A 26061-nucleotide genomic window follows, 5' to 3' on the forward strand; every position below is an offset into this window, starting at 1 on the left:
TTACTATTAAATTTTTAAAAATTTAAAAACAAGCGGTTGGCGTTTTTCACACCTTGAGAAGAGCAGCGTGTCCGCTGTGTCGCGTTGTTTCGTGTCACAGCACCTGCCCTGAGGTCAGCTCGGAGCTCCCTCTGGAGAGGAGCATCACCAGCCCTGCAGCGCCTCACACCTCTCTGCTGATAACACCTGTGCCAAAAGTGTCGCCTCCTGGTGTCCCCCATTCCACAGCGATCGTGTCACACGGTTTCTGGAACATCTCCTCCCAGCCCTGCAGCTGGGCAAGGGGAGCAACCCGGATCCTCCCCAGAGCTGCCCACTCTCGGGGCTCTGGGGACGGCAGCTTGTTTTCCTGGGGCAGTGTCACCACACAGTGTCACCACACGGTGTCACCACGCGGTGTCACCACGCAGTGTCACCATCCCCAGCGCTGTTCGCTCCGGGCACAGCATCCCGCCTTCCTCACAGCCAGGTGTTGGGGGCGACCCAGCAGCACCTTCTGGAAGGTGTCACAGTGTCACACCGCCCCAGCTCCTGCTGGGTGGCACCTCTAGGTGGGCAGGGTTTGTCACACACAGGAGTGACACAGGAGTGTGTGACACAGGTGAGTGTGACATAGGGGTGTGTGTGATACATGGATGTGTGTGTATAGGTGTGTGTGATGCAAGTGTGTATGTGGGACACAGGGATGTGTGTGTGACATGGGGGTGTGACATAGGTGTGCATGACACGGGGGGGTGTGACACAGGTGTGAGTGTGACACAGCGGTGTGTGTGACATAGGGGTGTGTGTATAGGTGTGTGTGACACAGGTGTGTGTGTGACATGGGGGTATGTGACACGGGGGTATATGACACGGGGGTGTGTGACACAGGTGTGTGTGTGACAGGGCTGTGTGTGTGACACACAGGTCTGTGACACAGGGGTGTGTGACATGGGTGTGTGTGTGACAGGTGTGTGTGTGACAGGTGTGTGTGTGACAGGGTCTCTCTGTGTGTATATAGGTGTGTGTGACATGGGACCGAGTGTTTGTTTATAGGTGTGTGCACCAGGCAGGCTCGCACCTACGGGTCTGGTGTGTGTGTACAGGTGTGTGTGTGTGTGTACAGGTGTGCACATACAGGTGTGTGCCCAGCCCAGCTGTGCCTGTACAGAGGTGTCAGTCCAGATGTGTGTCCAGGTGTGTACACCCAGCACAGGTGTGCCCATACAAAGGTGTCAGTCCAGATGTGTGCCCAGGTGTGTACACCCAGCGCAGGTGTGCCCATACAGAGGTGTCAGTCCAGATGTGTGCCCAGGTGTGTACACCCAGCGCAGGTGTGCCCATACAGAGGTGTCAGTCCAGATGTGTGTCCAGGTGTGTACACCCAGCGCAGGTGTGTCCATACAAAGGCGCCAGTCCAGATGTGTGCCCAGCACAGATGTGCCTGTATAGAGGTGTTTGCCCAGCACAGCTGTGTCCGCAGGTTCCCGCGCGCACAGGTGCCGCCTGTGGGCGTGGCCTTTCCCCGCTCCGCCCGTGGGCGTGGCTCGCACCGGGGGCGCGCAGTGGCGTGGAGGCCCCGCCCACCAAGGGGCGTGTTCCGGGGCGTGTCCTTGCCCGTGTCCGGGGCGTGTCCTGGGGCGTACCCGTGTCTGTGTCGGTGTCCGGGGCGTGTCCGTGCCGGTGTCGGTGTCCGTGTCCGGGGCCGTGCGGCGGCCATGGCGCGGGTGCTGGTGGTGGGCGCGGGGCTGACGGGCGCGGCGGGCGCGGCGCTGCTGCGCGGGGCCCCGCGGGCACAGCTGGCCGTGTGGGACAAGGCGCGGGGCGCAGGTGGGTCCGGCAGAGCGGGGCGGGGTGGGAAACCGGGCCTGGCGTGTGGCATGTGTGGTATCATGTGTGGTGTGGTGTCGCGTGTGTCGTGTGTGTCGCGGCGGTCTGTGACCCGCTGTCGCGCAGGGGGCCGCATGAGCACGACCCGCGCCGACAGCGGCAGCGCCGACCTGGGCGCGCAGTTCGTCACCTGCGAGCCGGAGCTGGCGGGGCCGCGGCTCAGGTGAGACCCGCCCCATTTCTCCCCATCCCGCCCCATCCCACCCCCATTCCGCCCCATCCCACCCCCATTCCGCCCCATCCCATCCCCATCCCGCCCCATCCATCCATATCCCGCCCCATTCCCATCCATCCCGCCCCATCCCATCCTCATCCCGCCCTATCCCATCTTCATCTCGCCCCATCCATCCCGCCCCCATCCATCCCCGTCCCGCCCCATCCATCCCGCTCCCATCCCTCCCTATCCCGCCCCCATCCCGCTCCATCCCGCCCCATTCCGCCCCATCTATCCCTCTCCCATCTCGCTCCATCCCATTCCATCCATCCCATCCTCATCCCGCCCCATCCATCCCGCCCCCATCCCTCCTCCATCCCGCCCCATCCCTCCTCCATCCCGCCCCATCCCATCCTCATCCCGCCTCCATCCATCCCGCCCTCATCCCGCTCCATCCCGCCCCATCCGTCCCGCCCCATCCCGCCCCATCCATCCCGCCCCCATCCCTCCTCCATCCCGCCCCATCCCATCCTCATCCCGCCCATCCCGCGGTGTCGCAGGGGTTGGTGGCCCGTGGGGACACTTCAGGACCCCGCTGCTGGTGCTTTAACCCCCGCCACACCCAGACCCCCGCAGCCGCTCACTCTCTGCCCTCCCTGCGGGATTTAGGGCAGGAATGCAGGGGTGAAAACTGGGAAACTTCGCGTGGGTTGGGATGAAAGGTGCAGGGGTACCTTGGGGAGGGGGACGGAGGTGTTGCAGCGCTCTAAAAATACAGAATTTTGCCTGGAAAGCAGCGAAAAAGCAGGAGCGTTTCAGGCACCTGGAATATTCCTGCGCTCCGCAGGGGCTGGAGTTCGGGCTGGTGTTCATAGATTTAGGGAACCGCTGTGTATTCCTCTGCCTCCGGCCTAGCTGCTGACAATTCCATCACAGGTAGCTTTGCTGTCAGGTAAAAGGCCAGGCCCAATGCAATTAGCAAGGTAATTTGGTTTTTTATTGCTGCATTTATGCATAACCTGCCTTGAAACGCAGCCTGTTAAAATTCAGGCTGGTCTTAACTTCGATTGTGAGAAACGGAGCCAGTTTTCATGTGTATTTCCGTGCATTCATCTGTGGGTTTCTCAGTCCTTTTCCTTGTGGGTTTCTCAATCCATTTCCTTGTGGATTTGTCCCTTTCTAGTTTCTACGAGGAGCTTGTCACCCACGGCATCCTGAAGCCGCTGACGGCTCCCGTGGAGGGACTGGTGGAGAGAGAAGGCTCCCGCAATTTCGTGGCACCCCAGGGCATCTCCTCGGTTGTCAAGTACTATTTGGAGCAGTCAGGTAACGCCTTTGAGTGCCTTTGTGTGAAGGGAAAGGTTTTAATTGTTGTGTTTTTGGCGGTGCCTTTGGAATTTACATCCCTGATGAGGATGTTTGTGTTCCTCGTTGGTTTATGTGTGTCTGGAAGTCGCTTGGGTGGATTAAAGTGTCTGTGAGCTCGGTGAATTTCCAAGTCCTGCAGGTATAAAAGTCTTTACGCAAATAGAATATCTGATGTGTAACTGGGGGCAGAGGGGTGAGCTGCACCCTGTGTTTTGGGGGAAGGATGTGAGCCTGCTGGGTGGAGCAGGAAAATGAGTTTAAACTTTCTAACTACTACCTTGGATGGAAAATGAGTTTAAACTTTCTAACTACTACCTTAGATGTCATGTGCCACAACCACATGTACAGTTCAATGACTAATTTAACCCTGTTTAGCAAAGTTTGAGCCATGAGAGCAGTCAAACCTTGGTCCCTTTATGCAATTGCTTTATTTTTATTTTTAATCAGCTGATTGTTTTTAAACCCCGATCTTGTAAATAATTAGCTATAATTGCAGCGGGAAGCCATTCCCCCTTGTCCCCCTTGCAATAACTCTCTCTGTGTGCATTTTCCCTGTGGAATTCCCTGCTGTGAGGTATTTATCTGCTGCTTTTTCCCCCATCCAGGTGCAGACGTGTCCTATGAGCAGCAGGTAACTCACATTTCCCTGCGGGATGGCAGGTGGGAAGTCTCCAGGAAAGCTGGGCCCCCGGAGCAGTTTGATGTGGTAATTCTCACCATGCCTGTCCCACAGATTCTCCAGCTGCAGGGTGACATTGTCAACAGTAAGTTCAGCCCTCAGGATGGCAGGTGTTGAATTTAAAATAGCATTTGAGCATCTCCTGAAGCGAAAAAATGACACTCAGCAGTCTGAGCTGCTTAATTATTCCATCAGGACAGGCTGGAGAATGATAAGAGGTGGGTAACTTCGAGGCACTTTGACAGCATAAAATATCTAAATGGATGAGTCAGTTTTGAATCTGATCTTTGATTTTTTTTGCTGACTTCTAAAGCAGGGCTTGTCTTTGTGCAGCTTGCAAATAGTTACTGAATTGCACAGGTTTTCTTGGGCATTTCTGTAAAGAGAAGTGTCTTCATTGCAACCTCTGATTTTAAGCTTTGTGCCTAAGTGGGTAAATATTCTGTAAGAATAGGACTTCTCTGCTGGTTGCTGTTTTATGAGGCATCCCGTTTACCCTGGAAAATAATGGTGAGTTTGGCCCAGGTGAGGTGGTCTGATTAATAGTGAAAGAAATAAAAATAAAATAAGAAATAGCATAGAAAAATAGAAATAAAAAGTAGAAGAGAAGAAAAGTAGAGGGAGAGTTTTTTTTTCAGACCCTTCCTGAGGTTCAGCTGTCTGCACCTCAAGGCCTTGTCCAGCTGGCACTGATGTCTTTGCAAATTGTTTTTCTTGGGGTAATTAAATAGTTTCTTGTCCAGAAAGCAGGCAGCTCCCCTTCAGAAGGTGTAATTAAGGTGAACAGCTCATTTCACTTGCTCTTGGGAGAGCTGGAGCTGCCAGGTGCTTCCCACAACATCCTCTCTTCATATTCTCTGTAAGTGCAGGGTTGACTTTTATCTGAGGGAATCCAGCAACTTTTGTCTTCTCCTCCTCTTCTTCCTGTTTCTCTTCCCCTCTCTGCCTGTTCCCTGAGTGAGACCAGCTTCCAGATGTCCATCCAGCTGTTAATTCTGCATCTCAGGCTGCAGGACTGACGGACATCTCTGACTCCCCCTGCCGCAGAGCCCCTTGGCACTGGGGCTACGGGCATCTTTACCCCTGGTTCTTTATGCTGAGAGGGGGTAAGAGCAGATGAGGAGGGTGTTTCAGAGCCTGAGCAGGGTGGACTTGAGCTCTGTTTTGGCTTGCAGAGGCTCGGGTGCATCGCTGTGTGTAAATCTCAGGGATGTTTTGGTTGTGTGTCAGAGAGCCGAGTTTTGCTGGCAGTGGAGGGAGCTTTCCCTGGGTTCACCTTGCCTGGCATTTAACATGCAGTTTCCTGACAGCTGCTGGAAGGAATAGGCGTTCTCTCCCTTCCACACTGACACTTTAGTCGTTTTTACGCTCTGCTCTCCCAAATCCAGGGGCAGAAATCGGATTCTTGCAGGAGCCATGTTTGTGCGCTCCCTCCCGGTAGCGATTCCAGCTGCTCCTGGAAGGGGAGGTCCCTGCTGCCTGTTGGAACTTCCCTGTGGCTGTCACTGCGGGTGACAGGGCTCTCTTGCTGCCCTGGGATGGAGCAGGAGATGTGCAGAGCTGGAGGAAGGGGAGGGCTTCCCCCTGTGTGGCCAGCCAAGGGTCACGTGTGGCCACTACTCCAGGACTTAAAAGTGTCGGGAAAATTAATCCGCAAACATCAGAGATTTCTCTCCAAAAAGGAGACAGAGGAGTGCTTTTACTTTATTCCAATAAAGGGAGAGCCAATAGGGCATTCCCCTGGGATCTCTCAGATTTTTGGAGGACACAGCTTCTTTTTATTATCGCTGGCAGGGGGGTTATTTACAGACCACGGAGGGGACAGGGCTGCTGAGGAACGTGCCTTGAGCTGTTTTATTTTCCAGCATCAGTCTCATTACTTGGTTATGACAATGGGAAGATGCCAGCAGCTCACATCCCAGGCAGCAGACCAAGAACTCAATGTTACAACTCACTTTATAAGCTTCTTGACCAATCACACAAAGCAAAAGCACATTGTCAATAGTTCTATCCAACCACTATAAGCACAGGTACCTTTGGTTAAACAATGCCTGCTTATTTCAAATACAATACCTGCTTGTAAGCCTTAAACACAGTGCAGAGAGCTCCATTATTAAGCTTCAACCTTCCTAATATCTTGCTAGATAAACTTTTCTGCTGCTTAGGGAGTTATTATAGACAAGAGTTAATACACAGACCATTGTCCTATTTGTCCTTGCTTTTCTACAGTCTAAATAATATTTCTGCTGACCAATCTCATGGCTGCTGCTTCACTCTAATCACAGTTCTGCTGTCTCTGGGGCCTGCCTTTTGCAGCTTTCCCAAAACCCTCTGATTTTGTGGATTCCCACATTTATCCCAATTTCCCAGCCACATTTCCCTCTGAAAGTGGTCACAGTCAGGATTGTGAGCCTGGATCTGGATACTGAGAGTGTAAAGGTGGAGGAAATGCAGCTGAATGAAAGACTGATTACCTAATACAAAATTGAAACTCAAACAAACCAAGAAGTTAATGTTGCAGCTGAACTCTCTGCTGGAGTGTGTCTGTCATAAAAACTGAAAAAACCACCAAACTGGCAATCTGGATTTAAAAAAAAAAAACAAACCAAACATATGAGTACTTAAGAAACAAAAATACAGGATCCTGAAGAGACACGTGTCTTGTAAATGATCATATAAAGAAACAGTAAAACACATGAAAGCTGGCTGTGAATACTACAACAATACCTTAATAATAATTCTTACCATAAAAATCTGAGAATTCACATTGTATAATCAACTTATCAACGGGAAGTATTGAAGGGATTAAGACAAGCTTTTCAAAGTATTCATATAACATTAACAACAATCATTATTTATCAGTATTACTTATAAAAACCAAAATTAACAAACATTACAAACTCATTACCAACAATCCCTGAAACTCTGAACCCCATTGGCTGAAGTACTTGAGAGGTTCAGACTTCCCAATACACTTGATCCCAAAGATTTCCCTGTAATGTACAACCCTCCCTTTTAATGTTTAATTCTTATGGAATTTAGGGGTTTTTCTTCCCCATTGTTTCTTTCATCTTTCAATGTCTAATTTCATTTATCAGCAAACCTAGAGTTTATTAGTAAAAGCAAATATCTTTTTCCATTCATCAATCAGTGGGATCCTTCCCATTGTTTCTTTTATCTCCCATTGCTGGTTGTATCTACCAGCAGACCCACAGCTTGTTTATAAAGACAAATCCACTATTCCTCTCAAAGGAAAAGGGACAGGATTTGGGAATATTCCCTGCTACTCTGTAAGGCCCTTATTTTATAGAAGAGGGATTCTGGAGCTAAATAATTTACCACTCTGGAATTCACCATTTTCCTGTTTGAGGGAAGAGGTCTTTTGCCCCCCAATGTGTTTTTTTTTTTTTTTAAACAATTTTCACTTATTTACACCAAATTTGGAAAATTAATATTTTGAAACAACCTCTCAAATTTCACATTGCTGTTTGAATACTGAAACACAGCAGACTAAACTAAACTGGATATTTTTTGTGTCCTTTAACCTCTTAGATGAGCCTGAACATGATGTCATTGTGGAGCTCTGTGTGTTTAGGAGGAGACAGAATTAAGTGGCCTTTGGCAACCTAAAATTACCATTTTATATGACCTGTGTGAGAAATTAATGTTCCAGGTTTACTTCTCTGTGAGGGAAAAGCCAAGTCTTAGATTAATTGAGAAGATAGTGTGTAATTTTTAAAAAATAGATATAAAATAAATAATGTAATAAACAGTGTGTGTTTATAATACATATAATATATATTTTATATATAATATATTATATATATAAGATATATAACATATAAGATATAAGATATCGTATGTTATATATCTTATATATAATATATATAAAAGTGAAAGATATATATAATATATAATATATATAATCTTATATATAATATATATAATATATATTATATATAATGTATTATATATATAATATATAATACATATATTAATATATAATAAAATAGATATTAAATAAATAATGTAACAAACAGTGTGTTTTTACATATGTGTATATATATAAAAAAATATATATATTATATATATATATAATTCACCTTAATTTTCAACCTTTATTCATTCTTTCTACAATTATCACACCCAAATAGATGCCAATTATGCAGTTGCATATTTATTTGCATAATTATTTGCATATTTAGCAGCAGCAGAGGCAGAATTATTTCCAGCATGACTTCCAGTAGCTGCTGGATAAAGGGTTAACTCCTTGCAACATGTTTGGAACAACAATAGGTGGCAGCAATCAAATGATGTTTGGGACATTCAGCTTAAAGAACTAAATTAAATTCACTGCTCTGATTTGGGCTTTACGTGTTCTGGTAGTAAATACTGGGGTTGTGCAGCAGATAAAAGGGAAATGAATAAATGTTTCTGAGTTTTGTGATGTCAGTTCATGGAAAGGAAGAAATTTACTTAAAAGTAGGATCTTGGCAAATGAAAGGACAAGATTTTGCAAATTGTTCATTGTCCAGCAGTATTTCAAAGGTGCTGGGCTGTTACACAGGCTGCTGATGTTAGAAAAATCCTGGATTTATAGCCCAGATTCCATATGATCACTGAGCAGTGTAGTTATTTCTGTGCATTTTCATATCAGTTGGAGAAACCTTCTTATCAGTTCTGTTTTTTAGTTTAAGGCATTTGGCAACATGGCAATTTAGGGTAGCAGCGATTTGCAGTAGGTTTTTTTATTTTATTTTTTTATTTGTGTGTTCAGAATGTTTTCATTATGTTGCTTTCCTTGGAATTTCAAATTACAGTTCTGCATGTTTAAGCTGCTAATAAAACAGGATGGCTTGGCTTTTGTTTCCAGCCTGACCTATTTTTTTTTTCCCTTTTCCATCTGTGTGAATGTCCCACATGTTTTAAATAATACAAGCTGATGAGAAGATACAAGTGAAACAGGGCTGCATTTGCGTGGGAAGGCTTTATAATGTGAGTTAGGAAAGCACAAAACCCTGATAATTTTTCACGAGTCACAAGTCCTTGCTGAGTGAATGTGTTTATTTTTGGATAGCACCACGATAAATTCGGAATTCTGTGGTTCCAGTTCCAAGCAATCTGAGCAGGGCTTATCCAGCTTGGAGCTCTCATTACCTAACAGATTTGAAATGTCCACTGTAAACATGTACACTGATTTGTTAGTTGCTTATCAGGGAGCTGAGGCCTCAATGTGGAAATATTTGGGCTTTTTTGGAAACATATTTGGAGGAGTTCTTGGTTGGACTCCTTTTAAAACCTGGAGAGCCCCCAGTGCTGCCTGAGGCTGTGCAGGGGAAGGGTCAGTGGTGAATTTGGGGGATCCCTGGCATGGGGGTGTCAAAGACAATATTGGGGCTGCAGCATGATGTGGAGTATCCATCCCTGAGCAGGAAACCCTCCTGTCCTGCTGGGATTTGGGGCAGGATTCACCCCTGGCATTCAGGATGAGTGCAGTGCCAGGCTGCCCATCCTTGTGTCCCTCTGCTGCTGCCAGCTCTGCCCCAAACCTTGCCCAGCAGCGTTTTGGACCCTCCTGAGAGGAGATCCCACCATTCCAGCAGGGAGATGGAGATTTCTGGCATGAAATTCCTGAATGGTTTGGGTGGGGGGGACCTTAAAAACCATTGTGCCATGGGCAGGGACACCTTCCATTGTCCCAGGTGGCTCCAAGCCCCAAAGTCCAGCCTGGCCTTGGGCACTGCCAGGGATCCAGGGGCAGCCACAGCTGTGCCAGGGGCCTGCCCACCCTGCCAGGGAACAATTCCCAATTCCCAATATCCCATCTAACCCTACTTTCTTCCAGTTTGAAGCCAGTCCCCTTTGTCCAGGCCCTTATAATGAGTCTCCATCTTTTTTGTCAGCTCCTCCAGGCCCTGCAAGGCCTCAATTTGGTCACCCCAAAGCTTCTCCTCTCCAGGTGAACAATCCCAGCTCTCCCAGCTGAGCTGCTCCATCCCTCAGACCATCTCCATGGCCCTCCTTTTGGGAGGTTGTTTTATTTTGTTTTTGGGTGGTGTTTTTTGTTGTTATTGTCCATTCCATGGCCCTCCTCTTGGGGGGTTGTTTTGTTTTGATTTTGGGAGGTCGTTTTTGTTGTTACGGTCCATTCCATGTCGAGGATTTGGGATTTTGTCAAGGGTTTTGCCATTGGGATGGTGTGGCAGGCGTGAGGGAGGCAGGAAGGAGAAGGTGGCACTGCACATCTGGGGAGTGTCTGAGGAGGAGCAGGTGCCACCAGAAGCTCTGTGCCAGCCCTCAAAGCAGGGCACAGCTCCTGAGTGCTCACTGCAGCTCGGGTAGAGCCTCTCTGAGGGAGTACTGCTAAAAATAAAGGCTGCCAGAGCTGGAATTGCACATCAGGAGAAGAAAAAAAATAAAAATATCAAAGTAGGCTGTGTGTGTTCTTCAGTGTGTGTTTGGCTTAGCCTGTTTTTAGGTGGTTTTTTTAATATCTACTGTGATTATAATGTTATAATGGGCTTATCCTGCAGTTATTGAGCACATTGGAAACCTGATCTTGTTTCAGGTGTTTTAAAAAATATTTACAGTGATTATAATGAGCATATCATACAGTTATTGAGCACATTGGAAACCTGGTCTTGTTTTAGGTGTTTTTTAAAAATATTTACAGTGATTGTAATGGACTTATCCTGCAGTTATTGAGCACATTGGAAACCTGGTCTTGTTTTAGGTGTTTTTTAAAAATATTTACAGTGATTATAATGGGCATATCATGCAGTTATGGAGCACATTGGAAACCTGGTATTTTAGGTGTTTTTTAAAATATCTACAGGGATTATAATGGGCATATTCTGCAGTTATGGAGCACATTGGAAACCTGGTCTTCTTTTAGGTGTTTTTTTAAATATCTACAGTGATTGTAATGGTTTATTTTGCAGTTATTGAGCACATTGGAAACGTGTCAAACACACTGATGCCAGTGACCCGCTCCATCTGGGGTGTGTGGGGATGAAACCCCATGTGTGTGGGCAGAGAGGAAGCCTGGAAAAGAGAGTGAAATCCAGTCTGTGTTAGATAAAGGGCTGCTTTGCATTTTGGTGTTGTCAGCTGAGGCTGCCTGCCTTGGGTGGAGAGCTGAAAGTCTTTATTTGACAGATGTCGGGGTAAAACAGAAGGAAAACCAGATGCAATTTGCTGGAAGAGCAAAATATGCATCTTCTTCTCTCCAGGCTTGGCTCCCCCTCCATGGCTGCCCATCCTTTGGCCAGACCAGGGTGCCAGCACTTCAAAAAGTCACCTTGCAGACAAAGTGAGTGCTGTTGTGTCACAGCATCACCTTGCAGTGCCTGGGGACGTGGCAGAAGCATTTTCTCCATCAGTCCCTGCCCCAGCTCCAGCTGCAGCAGCACAGCTGGCTGTGGCACCTCAGACACATTCCCCCCACCCTTTCTCCCCCCCAAAAAAGGGTGGGGGAGTTATTTTTAGCAGCCCCAGTGGTGTGATCCTCAGCTCACCATGTGGCCCACAGACTTGCTGGCACATCCTGCTCCTCCAGCAAGGGCAGGGAGCAGCTCAGGGGCTGGAGAGTGGCTGAGCCCTCTCAGTGAGTGCTGGTGATTCTGTGGTTTGGGTCCTGAGCTCAGCTTTCCTGTGCAGTCCCAGGAGGGATTTCAGAGCACCTGCACCTTAAACTGGCAGCAGATTGTGCTGATTTAGCTGGGCTGGTTTAGGGAAAAAAAGGTGTTTTTTTTTTGTGTGCTGACACTTTGAAGTCTGCCTGACGTGGCTGTTTGTAATTCCTTAAACCTGGATGTGCTTCTGCCACTGCAGCCTGGGCTGGCTTGGCAAGGTCCAGCAGCACCAGGGCTCTTGGTCACAGATTCATCTGATGCTTTTTTAGCTCTTTTGTGTCATTCCAGTACCCAAAATAGAGAATGGGACCACAGACAGACAGGATCAGCTGAACGTGCACAAGGACCAGGCGTGTGCACAAAGTGGGGTTTTAATTTTCTGGATAATAAAGGTGATGGTATTTGAGCACAGGACATACTTGGAACAGAACAAATAAATGCTCTGAAGTTTGTTTATCCCAACAATAAACACAGATACCTCTCAGTTTTTTCCCAGTCTTTGGTTCTCTCCAGGGGTTAGGTTCAGATGGAGAAATCTTTCCAAATCTGCTTTTTCTGCCATGAGCCTAAAAGGAAGGGGGCTGGGGAAAAAAAAAGTTCCTTGCCAAAAAATGAAACCAAACTGAGCAATTCTGAAACTTCTCTATTTGTGTCTTGTGGGACATGTGTTTAATGATGGTTTCTGTGTTGTAGGAGGCTGGGATGTGCTGTAAGATCTCATTCTTCAGGAAGTCCAGTTAGGGCAATTTTACCAGCTTTGAATTTTCAGATCCTGAATCTAAAATGGTTTAATGGTTGGTTTTGGGATATATGATAATGTTATGTGTCACCTTTCAGTAAAATATTTCTTTTTTTTTGTTTGAAGTTTTTCACTCGGGTTTATTTTTTTTGGAAAAATATATTTGGGAAAGCTCTCCCTGCTTTCCTGTTACCAAACCTTCTGGGCACACTTGAGAGACAGAAATGTGCAAAGGTGACCACAGGCTGATTTGGACTTTACAGCCTTCTTTTTGATGTGAAATCTGCCACTCAGACTGTGGCTTTTATAGAGCTGCAAACCCTTGAAAAGTCTGGTGCAGGTTTGCAAGCAGTCCTTACATTTAATTGCTTGCTTTGGGATTTATTTATTTTTTAGTGCTGCAATTGAGTAGGCAGACAAAAGCCTTCACTGGACAATGTTTTTTTAAATGCATTCTCATAGTTTAGGCAGTGCCTCTGGACTGGATGGGGTTTTGTGGATTTCTAGAGGATTTTTTAATGGTTGCTGGCCACTCCTATCACTGTAATTGAGACCATTCTTTACAAAGATTATCTTTACCTCCCACGGACATGTCTGTGACCTTTTCAGTTATTTTTTGCAGTCCACATCTGGATTAAAGCAGAGGAAAAATACTAATTTTAAACCTAATGAGGTTTTGGCTACATTGAGTCAAACCTGAATTCTTTGTGGAGCCTGCTGTCAGCTTTCCCCACTCAGCTTTGTAATTTCCAGGAATGTTGGTGTGCTCTTGGATTAAAGAAGCTTTAGGAATAACTCAGACACCTTTTGTAGAAATCAGAAATGATTTCCTGAGCCATCAGGTGAGATGCTACAGATGGTTTTGGGTTTACCTGTGCTGCCTTTGGAGCCTGAGTTCACTACTGGTGGCCTTGCTGTTCCTTAGGGTTTTAATTCCCTCCTCTCCCCACCTTTCCAGGGATGCTCAAAGCACTGTAACTATTTAAAAAAATATTTAAGAACAAACTCTGTTGAAGGGCTGGTGTAATTTAGGAAATGATGTGATTGGCCACCTTTATTGACTCAGCTGATGAAGCACCTCCTGTTGCAGCAGGGGACTCTGCTGCCACAAATTATTTCATCTTTAAAGAACCTTGCTGAAACGGATTAAAGCTATCTCTTCACTTGATTTATTCCACAGAACAAGGGACATGCAGATCAGGCTTCCCAGAGTCAGCACCAGGAGCCTCCAGTTCTATTCCCAAATTAATCCTTCAGAAATAGAGCTCTGCCAGGATGTGAGGCTCTGCACAGGCACAGAGGATGGGTGTGCTCCTCTCCTTAAAGAAGGATTTACTGCTCCCTTCCCAGTGCATTTGTACTTTAGGGAGAACAGGCTGGATGCCTATGGAAATTCAGAAAAATAAATTTTATTCAGTGAACTGTGTGCCGGTTTAAGTGTCTCACAGGCTGTGGAGTGGCTGCAGAACAACAAGGTTTGAAAAGCGCAAAAGAAATAGATTTGCTGTCTGTTTCCATGTCCATTTCTCTCTGGCACAGTAGGAGGTGTGTTTAGGATCACTGATGAGAGACCTTTTCATATATTCTGATTTAAGCCATGCTGCTTGCAAAACCAGCATTCACATTTTCTAATGGGAATTATGCTCAAAATCAACTTAAAAGCAGGGAAAAATATTAACTCTGAAACGACCACTTGGTTTCAAGTGGCTGAACCACAGCTGGGATTTGTGCCCAGCTCCTTGGAAAAGATGCATCTTTTTCCCTAAGAAAGAATTTAGCAAAAACTGAGTTTATTGCCACGTAATTCTGACTGAAACAAGGAAATTTGCCTCAAAATTGGAGTTTGTGTGCAGATGATGATAGGATGGTTTGGGAGGGACCTTAAAGCTCATCTCATTCCATGGGCAGGGACTCCTTCCTCTATCCCAGGTTTCTCCAAGCCCCATTCAGTCTGGCCTTGGACACTCATTGTAAGAATTAAATAATGACATTTTTTCTGTCTTGTTACCTTTTTACAAGATGCTGGCCCTTTTCAGACATTTTGTAAGGCATCAGATAGTAAATGACACCTTTAGATGTCAGTGTAAGTCTGTTTGCCTTTGCTGGTGCTGCAGGATCCTGGCCCTGTCAGCATCTGCACACTGGGAAAGAGGTGAATAATATAATATAATATAATATAATATAATATAATATAATATAATATAATACAATATAACATAATATAATACAATATAACATAATATAATGCAATATAATATAATATATATTTTCTTATAATTATTAATTTTATATAATTATTAATTATATCTTGTATTATATAATTATTTCATATATCATTTAGATAATATAATATATTTTATATAATATCTCAATATAATAAATATAATAATATAAATAAAAATGTAAATAAATAGAAATATATAAATGTATATAAATGTATATAAATATAGATATAATTATTGCACAATTACATAATATAATATATATACTATATATAATATATAATTATATATCTATTACAATATATTATATATGATGTATCTATTACATATTATTTTATTTATATAATTGATATATAAATATATTTATATATAATATATATATAGCTAATAAATTACATATCTGTGGTGCTATCAGAATTTTTCCAGGAAGACATCCCAGTCTCAATTTTTATTCTGCTTAAAATCCTGAGAGAGGCCACTGTTATGGCAGGTTTTCTAAACTTATATAATAATATAAATAGAAATAAATAGAAATATCTAAATTTATATAATATTATATAGTATACATATGATAATATTATTATATAATTATATATTATATAATGTGTTATATAGGATGTGTCTATTATATATATTATTTTATTATTATTATTTTAATATTATATTTTAATGCATTTAATGTATTAATATATATTTGTATATAATGTTTATAACTAATAAATGACATATCTGTGCTGCTGTCAGAATTCTTCCGGGAAGGCATCCCAGTCTCAATTTTTATTCTGCTTAAAATCCTGACAGAAGCCATGGTTATGGCAGGCTTTCTAAACTTATATAATAATATAAATAGAAATATATAAATTTATGTAATATATAATTATTGCCTAATTATATATTATGTAATATACATATAATAATATATTACATAATATTATAATATAATTATATATTATATAATATATAGGATATATCTATTATGTATATTATTTTATTATTTTTAATATCATTAATATAGGAATATATATTTATATATAATATATATAACCAATAAATGACATATCTGTGGTGCTATCAGAATTATTCCAATAAGGCATCCCAGTCTCAATTTGTATTCTGTTTAAAATCCTGGGAGAGGCCATGGTTATGGCAGGCTTTTTAAGCTTCACTTCTCCAAGTTTTTGCCCCTTGGTTCAGAATTTTGTGTGATTTTCCCAGCTCTGTCCTGCCTGTTGGTGACAATCACGATGCCTTTGCTGCTTCAGGCCCTGAAACACCAGCAGGTGTTTGGAAAACAAATGTAACACATCAGTTCTTTTTTTTTTAAACCCTCAGGAGGAGGTAGAATGCCTCAGTAATCCCATGGGGAAGGGGTCTGACAGTTCCTCAAAATTGGGAGAATTTTGAGGCTTGTTTGGGAAGAAGTTTGGCTTTCATGTCTTGGAAGTGCTCAAAAAATTGTCACAGTTTTGGATCCTAAGTGGGATTTCCAGGTGGTTTGCTGGCCTGAACTGGGGTTTACATCAATACTGATTTTAAGGGGTTTGGGTTTGTGTCTTTTAAGCTTGCATCAGTCTTCTGCCAGAGGAGCTGTGCTGCTTATATCATATTATCATCATATCATATCATATCATATCATATCATATCATATCATATCATATATATCATATCATATTATATTATGTGTTTACAGGCAATGAAAGACATTCTTACTTGGTGTACTTTAAATTAGAATTTGTTCTTTTCTGTTTCTTTTCTGTCATGTTTCCTTCAGCCATAAATCCTATCTCCCTTTTTTTTGTTGTTTTTTTTTTTCTTGTATGTGTGTTATCTCTTATATTTTATTGTAAAGTCGAACATCAAGGTACTCAGTATTAATAACAGTTTGTGGAGGTTTAAGCTTCAATTTTAAGTGAGGTTAAGTGTGGTTTTTTATTTTAATGGGATTTGCAAGGCAGATGAGTGTGGACAGTGTTTTATGACAGTATTTCTGCTTTGTTTTATTTTTTTTTCCTTTGTCCCATTTATCTATTAGAGTCAATAGTCACCACAAATAAAGGCATAAGCAATTTTCCAAGGAACAGCTCCTTGCAGCAGGAGGAGGGCAGAGTTTGGCTTTAGAATACAGCATTTGGTTTGATGCACTAATAGCAAGGATTTTTTAATTCCATCTGGTATCTTTTTTCAGCCTCTGGTAGGTTGCAGCTGATCTGTCAATAACTTTCAAGGAATCATATTTTTATTTTCCCCCCTCTCTCCACTGTGTGTCACATTTTGAGCATTAGGATTTGCCTTCCCTTCTCACAGGCTGAAAAAAGGAGAGTGGAGATCCGGGTTTTTTAAGTTGTGCACTTGATTGTGTGTCTGATTTATGAAAGTTGGCCAAATCCTGGCAGAGGAGGGGCCAGTTGCAATCAGGTACAGCTTGTTTAATTTATCTGTGCTTCCAGAACACGTGCTCTGCATGCTTGGCTGCCTGTCTAAACCCTTTGGAGAGTCCTGACAGGAGAGACAGGACTCAGAATGAAAGAATGTGTGATAAAACAAAAGAAATAAACCAGACAAGACACCCAGAACATGTGATCCACTCCAAGCCACATGAAACTGATTGTGGGTGAAGCATTACAAATGTACACGGCTTTAATTTAATTTTGTTTTATTATTTTGGCCATCTCTGGTAGTGATTATGCCTTAGGTAGATCTGAAAACCAGGCGAGGAAGGTGCTTGAAAAACAAGCAAAAATCTCTATTATTAATGGAAATTTAGTCATTGAACAACTTTTATCTGTCAGCGCTCTGGAGTGGGGCTGTGGTTTGCACAACAGAGCAGCCTCAGCTTGGGGGGAAGTTTATCTTCCCTTTTATCAGTGAGCCTGGGCTTCAGTGCTGATCACACAGATGAGGGTTTGATGAGCACTCCTGAATACCCTGGCCCTTCACACTTTCTGGCTTGTTTTCCCAATATTCCTTTTTTTTCCATCATTCCACAACTGCAGCATTGGAAGGTGTTGCTTTTGGGTTTTCCCTTTTCCTTCAGAGCAACCTGAGCAACAGCTGAGATGCCAAAGGATGGGAGGAAAAAAGGCAACACACTTTCTATGTGTCCAAAATACCTAGTGCAGACCCAGGGAGGAAAGCTGCTCATGGCATAACCCAGAATGGGAAATTAAATATTATACAGAGAAATGAGAAAGTTCTGGCACTTCCCCTTTGCTGTGTTTTTGATCAGCAAAAGAAGATAGGAGGGAGAAATTAAGTGGTTTATCTTTGCTCCCCACGTTCCTGGGTCAGCCTCCCTGTGTCTCCAAGGCAGGTGTTTGGACAGAAAATAAGGAATGGAAAAGAGAAACATGGGGTCAGTTATTTCTGTGGCATGGCAGGCACATTTTGCAAAATGTTACAAAGAATTGACAGAATGGCTTGTTAAATTTCATAGCTGAGAGCCACACAGGGCATCACTGAAGTGTTAAATGTGAGGACAAACCACAGAACTTTCTAACCAGCTCGAGAATAAATCTGTTATTGAGGGGTTTTTTTTGGCTAGAACAGTGGATTAGTGATTTTTTGTTTGTTTGTTTCCTCCCCATCATCATTAGCTGACCTGGAAATCATTAAAGTTTCAGACACTAAAACATCACAGGTACCAGTTGGCACCAATTCCCAGCTGTTTCAAGGCAGAACACAAGAGGAGAGGCTAAATCACAGAATTCTTCTTAAAATTAAGTCTCTTGTGCGCTCACCCTGCAGAATGAATAAAGAAATGAACGTGTTTTTTATCAGTTTCTCATCAAACCTTTCTATAAATGCATTTGCATTCCCTCAGCCATGCACTGGGGCCGACCTGAGCAGGCAGCAAAAGGGGAGAGAGATGAAATTTTCTTTCTGGGAGCATATGGTTTTATTTAGAATGTGTTTCACAACTGTGACGTGCAGAGACAGGGTTTACTTGTGCTCCACACTCCCACTCACCCACTCTGCAAGGAAAACTGCACTCTGGATTTTAATAAAAACAGGAAGAGTGCATGGATGGAGGTGGAGATTTATTCCGTCAAAGTGAGGCTAAGGATGGCTTCACTAAACCAAAGAAAATTAACTTTTATTTTCTTTTTATTTAACTTTTTTAGAAATTTTTATTTTTAATAAAATAACTTTTCATTTTTAATTTTAATTTACATTAACTTTGATGTTTTGACACCCCCACAGCATGCTGCTTTGCATGGTAGCAGGTGATTTCTGGGTGTAGAATAATGCTGTGTTTTCATCAGAAAATTCGCTGGTGATGGCATGGGAATGCTTGGAGAGGAAGAGTGACAGAAATTATTCCAAACACAGATATTGCAGAAAAATCTGTCCTTGGATAAAGTTATAGCTGTCTTGTTTTTTCTGCCACGTGGTGTTCAACTCCAAATGCTGATAAGATGGGTCTGATCACCAAGTGCTGCATCTCTTGGTACTGCTAAAAACATCTTTTTTTAAGATTGATGGTTTAAAAGCTGTTTGTTCATGTTCCCCTTTCAGCCTCCTTTAACATTCATGCATGTGACAGGACTGGTGCAAAAAGGGAAGTACAAGTATTTCAGATATAGATGTTGGTCTTAAACCTGGTGACTTTTGTATGGTGACAATTTTGGGTGGTGGCCGAGGCACAGGGTTTGTCCTTCCAGAGTATTCCAATTTATAAATCCAGCTATTTCCTGATTTATTCCATGCAAAAGTGAATTTTCTCAGCTATGACAGTCTCACACTCATCTAGTTTTTCTGCAAATTTCTGTTTTGTTTCCACTGAGTGCAGGGAAAGCAGAGTCTGCACAGCTGATGTGGAGCAGGGTGGTGATCTGCAGCTGAGGACATTCCCCAGGGAAGCCACTGGAGCTGCAGTCACATTCCAGACAGTGAATTTTTGCCACTTCCTGTGCAGAATGGACTCTGTTTCTGCATGAGGACAAAACCCTTTGTTCTGCTGAGTCACACTCCAGAAGGACAGGCAGCTACACCAGAGTTGACACGCTCTCTTTCTACTTCCACTTTTCGCTCTGTACTTCTCCCCTCTGCCCGCTTCTGCCTTTTTTTGGTGCTGCCCTGGGGTTTTTTTTGGTTTGTTCTGGGTTTTTTGGGCTGTGGTGCAGCAGGCAGGTCCTTTCTGAGCTGAGCTCTTGTGGCTCTGTGGTTGCAGGGGTCACGTTTGCTGTCCCAGGTTCTGCTCCTTCTCCTTGAGAAAGAGGGAAGTGGGGACAAGGCTCAGCTTTCCCAGCATCTCCCAAGGGGATGAGTAAAACCAAATTGTTCTTTTTGAGGTGCCTCCTGCCCTTGTTTGGTTGCCCTGAAATGCAGCTGACATGGGGACACACTATTATTACTATTAATAATACCATTAAAATATTATAATAATATTATTAGTATTATTAATAACATTATTAGTTATTGATTGATCTTTAAAATTAAATAAAAATAAATCAAGTATAAATATAATAATAACAATAATGATAATGATGATAATTATAATAAGATATACTATAAATAATATAATATACTATAAATAGCATACTATAATTAATATACTATAATATACTGTAATATACTATAATATACTGTAATATAATATAATATAATATAATAATTCTTTATATTTATAATGTATTTATATTATTTATATATTTATTATTTTTATTATATAATACTATAATAATATACTATAAATAATAATAATAAACAATAATAGTAATGGTATTATTAATAATACTACTACTACTAATATTAATTAGTGTTATTAATAATAGTATTAAAATAGTATTATTAATAATACTATTAGCAATAGTAATAATAATTATTTGATTGTATTAGCTTATAAAAAGCTACAAGAATGTAAAATTTGGTGGGTGATTTGTTGGTGATTTGTGATCATGGTTTTGCAGAATGACTAAAGAAATGAGTGTGATTTGCAGATTGCAAATTGTTCCCAGAGGAGATTTTAATGGGGTCTTGAGAAGGATTTATCAATTTCTGTTTGGAACTTCTGGCACTTCACCTTCTTTTGTTACAGTAGCTGCTTGCAGCTTTATAATCTTATGTTTTTAGCTCTAGAAAAATCTATACTTGTAGAAGGCTTTTTTCCCCTATCAACATTATTAGTGGGGTTTAATTAGAATTATTCCTCACAAAACTCATGGGCTAAGCTGATTGAAGCTCTCTGAATCAAAAGACAAGGGTTAGGTTGGACAGCAATAAAAAAGCAAAGTTTTGTTCCTGTGGGAAGGTATTTTGAGCCTCTTTTTTATCTCTCTGTCACTTAGAGCACATCCTCCACCAGAAGAGTGCACTGCGAGGTTTAGCTGCAATTTGGGTGTTTGTTTTACTCAAAAATTAATTTTTAAATTGAGTGCCTTCAATTGTCTGAGATTAAATTGGTAGGAGACAACTATGAATTCCTGTAATTATCTTGTGAGAAATTTGGTAAATGAAAAAAAAGCCCCTCCAATAAAATTCAGGAACTATCCTGCAAATTAAAAAAAATTTAAAATGTCTCCACATAAAGAAGAAGAGGAAATAAAATATGGAATCCCTGAATCCCTGAATTCAGGAATAGAAGGAAGAAGTGAGAAGCAGTCAGCAGAAAAAAAAGGCTGGGTATTAAAATTGATGGAAAATTTGAGCAGCTGAAAAAAACCCAGAAGGATTTGCCAGCGTGTGCTGGATATTTTCATGAATATGCAGCAATGCCTTCTCAGAACCCTGATGAAGTGGGGGTAAATGAATCCTGGAAAAGTGTATTAAAAAAAAAAATTAAATTTACTTTTAAAACTGTGCTGCAAAGAGAGGGAACCCTGGATCTGGCAGTTTGTGCAGCTCATCCTGCTCACAGTTAATTGCCAAATTTCCACTGACCCTTTTATCATAAGTAGATTTTGCCTCAGTTGTTTCTTCCCCCATAATGAGGTTTGAAGGATGCAATTGCCTCTTTATCCTAGAAAGCCAAAAGAATGAGGGAAATGAGTTCTGCAGAGCTGCTGGGAATAGTAAGGGGATAAATAAATCCAGCTGAAGGTGGGGACAAGAAAGAAATGTTGATTTTTTATTTTTTTCTTTCCCCAAGTAGCTAAATTAAAGTCCAGAGGCTGTGACCTCCAAAACCTAAATGTCACCTGTGTCACAGCTCTGGATTTCAGCTAGCTGGAAAGAAAAAGAAGAAAAAAGAAAGAAAAAGTGGTGGATGCCTGTGTAGCACGAAGTGTCAGCAAAGAGGAAGGTGATGCATGTATCAGCTTTGCAGAAGAGAAGGATAATTACTGTTAACCATCTCTTTTTTCCCTTTTATTTCCCCCCCTAACTGTTACTTGATTAACATAATCAAGTTTCAGAGGGAGCAATTGCTCTCAATTAGTTTTTGGTTTGCCAGTTCCATCTTCTGCTTCATTCCTGATAAAGGTTGGTGATCCTCAAAGTGTTTCTGTTTTCTCAGTGCAGGATCTGCTGAACTAATAGAGGGGATGACTCCACAAAAGTGTTGAACTTTTAGGAAAACGAGTCGCTAAATTAAAGTCCAGAGGCTGTGGCCTCCAAACCTAAATGTCACCTGTGTCACAGCTCTGTAGGATTTCAGCCAGTTGGAAAGAAAAAGAAAGAAAAAGTGGTGGATGATGCCTGTGTAGTAAAAAGGTTTTAGCAAAGAGGAAGATGATGTATGTATCAACTTTACTGTTAACCATCTCTTTTTTCCCTTTTATTTCTCCCCCTAACTGTTACTTGATTAACCTAATCAAGTTACAGAGGGAGCAGTTGCTCTCAATTAATCCTTAGTTTGCCATTTCCGTCATCTGCTTCATTCCTGATAAAGGTTGGTGAGCCTCAAAGTGTTTCTGTTTTCTCAGTGCAGGATCTGCTGAACTAATAGAGGGGATGACTCCACAAAAGTGTTGAACTTTTAGGAAAACGAGTCGCTAAATTAAAGTCCAGAGGCTGTGGCCTCCAAACCTAAATGTCACCTGTGTCACAGCTCTGTAGGATTTCAGCCAGTTGGAAAGAAAAAGAAAGAAAAAGTGGTGGATGATGCCTGTGTAGTAAAAAGGTTTTAGCAAAGAGGAAGATGATGTATGTATCAACTTTACTGTTAACCATCTCTTTTTTCCCTTTTATTTCTCCCCCTAACTGTTACTTGATTAACCTAATCAAGTTACAGAGGGAGCAGTTGCTCTCAATTAATCCTTAGTTTGCCAGTTCCATCTTCTGCTTCATTCCTGATAAAGGTTGGTGAGCCTCAAAGTGTTTCTGTTTTCTCAGTGCGGGATCTGCTGAACTAATAGAGGGGATGACTCCAAAAAAAAAGTTGATTTCCCCCCCCCCAGGAAAACAAGTAGCTAAATTAAAGTCTAGAAAATGTGGCCTCCAAAACCTAAATGTCACCTGTGTCACAGCTCTGTAGGATTTCAGCCAGTTGGAAAGAAAAAGAAAGAAAAAGTGGTGGATGATGCCTGTGTAGTAAAAAGGTTTTAGCAAGGAGGAAGATGATGCATGTATCAGCTTTGCAGAAGAGAAGGATAATTACTGTTAACCATCTCTTTTTCCCTTTTATTTCCCCCCCTAACTGTTACTTGATTAACATAATCAAGTTACAGAGGGAGCAGTTGCTCTCAATTAGTTTTTGGTTTGCCAGTTCCATCTTCTGCTTCATTCCTGATAAAGGTTGGTGATCCTCAAAGTGTTTCTGTTTTCTCAGTGCAGGATCTGCTGAACTAATAGAGGGGATGACTCCTCTCAGCAGCATTGCCAGGCTTCTACCCTGAAATGATCAAAGGCACAGCCACACAGTTATTTAAGATACCTTCACGTCTGAGAAGATTTAGCACTTTTATTTCTTGGCACAGTTCTAAACCTTCCCTAAAAAGACACTTCAGAGTAAATAAATTAAAAAAAAAAAAAAGCTAATTTAGTAGGCCTGACAAAGCTGGTACAAAAGATGACACAGCTGTGAACTGATTTGAAAAATCCCTCTAAAAACAAAATGTGCACAGGGTAATTTGGAATATTTATTAGGATGAGCCAATCCCTTCTATGTGAAAACTCCTAATGTGTCAGATTTTTTTTTAAATTTTTGTTTTGTTTTCCACATTGATAAGGCAAGAACTCCCCATGCATTTCTTAATCAGCCTTGATCACTGCAAGGTTCCCAGTGCAGGCAGCTCTCCATCCCTGGGTGTTCCAGCACCCTCCTGCCCAGGGTTATTTTGATTTTTGGCAAAATCACAGAACCAAGAGCTGGTTTGGGGTGGGAAGGATCTTAAAGAGCATCCAGGAGTGGGATTCTTTGTCTTGGTGATGTTTGCCTGCACAGCAGTGTCAGAACCTTACAGGATTTAATCAGAATTTTAAATCCCCTCATTGTCTAGGTTAGGACCCTCTACATAGGAAAAGTTTCTTGGTTTTCCAGCAGGAATTGGAGACCTTTCAGCCCCAAGTGAAATTCTCAGAACCTGAGGGACTGAGATTTTTTTTTTTTTTTTTTTTTTTCTTTTACAATAGCTCCTGTTCAGTGAAATGCCTGTGCCAAGATACTGCCAGGAGCACTTATCTGTCCTCAACAGCAAACAAAAAGTGGAGGCGGAAGAGTGAAATAAAAAAAAAAAAAAAATTATATATATTGTTCAGTCAAGATAGATTAATAGTGGTGCACACAAGCCACACTTCCTTGTGGGTTATATCAGTTCTTTGTATTTTTGTACAGGCTAAAAATGGCTTTCCTTGCCTTTTTATTTTATTTTATTTTTTTTTCCCGTTTGGGGAAACTGGATTGAGTATTCCCTTTCTGTGGGAACAGTTGGTACCAAAAATGCTTCATTTTGCTGTGTAAAAATGTTCATTTCAGGGCAGTGTAAATGCTGTGCTTTGACTGAATTTCAGCACTTTGTGAGGATTTTTTTCAAAGATGGTAGTGGAGAGCAGGGATGTCTAAGGAAGCATTTAATTCCTTTTATTTAGGTAATAAAAGAGGAGATGTGGACCTCTGGAAAGAGGAGCCATGGGAATAGAAGAAAATTAGGGAGAATAAATTCAGCTTTGTGTAAATTCAGTGTTTTTAATGCAGAGGGCTGCAAAGCACAGACACAGGATGAGGTTCTTGCTGGAGGAGTTAATTTGGATGTGTGTTGACCTCCCAGATTTCCCCCACAATTCTGCATTTTCTCTGTTGTTTTCCAGCAGTGTAGGAAGTAAAGTGCTGTTCAAGCAAAAAGGTAATATTGGTTCCCAAATCAAAACACAAAGTTTTTAAAAAATATCATTTTTAGCATGCTCCATATATTGGGATTGGCAGAATAAAATTTAGCAAAGAGCAGAGTAAAGTAAAAATCAGTGCTGCACAGGTGTGGTTATGTGTCAAATGGCCACCTCTAAATTTTAGCATCCCTTTACAAATTAATAGTTCATTACCACACTGGGTTTTGTGCTCCAAAACCTCTCAGAGCAGTTTACAGTGTGGGATGTGCATTCATTGCAGGGTACCTAGAACATCTCCCAAAAGCTAATTAATGACTTGTAAATCTGTATGCTGAACAAAAAACAAAACTGCCAGGTAGGAAATTTCTTTTTGTTGGGCCAGTCCTTAATTTCCCTTTAAATACTCTGAATATTTCATTAGATTAATTACAGTGGAATGGAAACCTGCTGAGTTGTCATCAATAAAGTTCTTTTTTTTTTCTCAAATTAGGAATGCTGGTAATTCAGACACTTCTAATGAGGGCTCATATCTCTGGTTCTATTTTCGGAGGCATTTTGGCTGGCTGAAAGTGAGTGTGCAGAATTATCATTATCATGCCAGCTCACCCTGGCACTGGGGTTGGTGTCAGCACTTTCACTCACTCGGGCTGCAGCTCTGAGTCACCGATTGTTTTAGGATCAGAAACCTTCTGCAGGGTTTGGAGAGGCTCTCCCTGGGATTTGGGACTTCCTCAAAGTGGTTTTAGGAGGATGGGGAGAATCTTGTGTGTCCCTGTGCAGAATCAGCATTCTGGGAGCTGTGCAAAACCCATTTTCTGGGGTTTTTTTTGGTTTTTGGTGGGCTTTTTTGTGTGTGTGTGGTTTTATTTTTTTTTTTTTTTTGGGTATTTTTTGTCTTGTTTTCTTTTTTTTTTCTTTTTGTTTTGTTTTGTTTTTTGGGTTTTTTTTTCATCCCAGTTTATTCAGGACTCCTGCTGCCCAAGAACCCCAAAACATATTCTGTGAAGTTTCCTCTGATTTTAATTTTCATAATTTGGCGGGAATAATAAGGGCAAATCCTGTCTACTCTTTGCTAAATTTTATTCTGCCAATCCGAATATATGGAGCGTGATAGAAATTATATTTTTCAAAATTCTGTGTTTTGATTCGGGAACTAATATTACTTTTTTGTTTGAACAGCAGAAGGATCAGTA

The 26061-nt window shown here is 41.9% G+C and overlaps 1 protein-coding gene across 2 annotated transcripts in view; it reads left to right on the top strand.

Annotated features, from left to right (window-relative positions):
• The first annotated feature begins 1697 nt into the window (after positions 1–1697).
• RNLS (renalase, FAD dependent amine oxidase) overlaps positions 1698–26061 on the top strand; it is a 57041-nt gene continuing 32677 nt past the window's right edge. Inside the window, exons 1-4 of one of the 2 annotated variants that reach the window (XM_054288397.1) lie at positions 1698–1809; positions 1936–2032; positions 3207–3349; positions 3997–4155. In XM_054288397.1, the coding sequence (XP_054144372.1) occupies positions 1698–1809; positions 1936–2032; positions 3207–3349; positions 3997–4155 (511 nt within the window). Of the gene's footprint in view, positions 1810–1935; positions 2033–2940; positions 3007–3206; positions 3350–3996; positions 4156–26061 lie in introns of those variants that run through there. The other variant, XM_054288398.1, reaches the window with a different exon arrangement.

This window comes from Melozone crissalis, unplaced genomic scaffold (assembly GCF_028551555.1).
Source record: "Melozone crissalis strain CALT ecotype California unplaced genomic scaffold, PUWL_Pcris_2 ptg000062l_1, whole genome shotgun sequence".
Classification (NCBI taxonomy): Eukaryota; Metazoa; Chordata; class Aves; order Passeriformes; family Passerellidae; genus Melozone; species Melozone crissalis.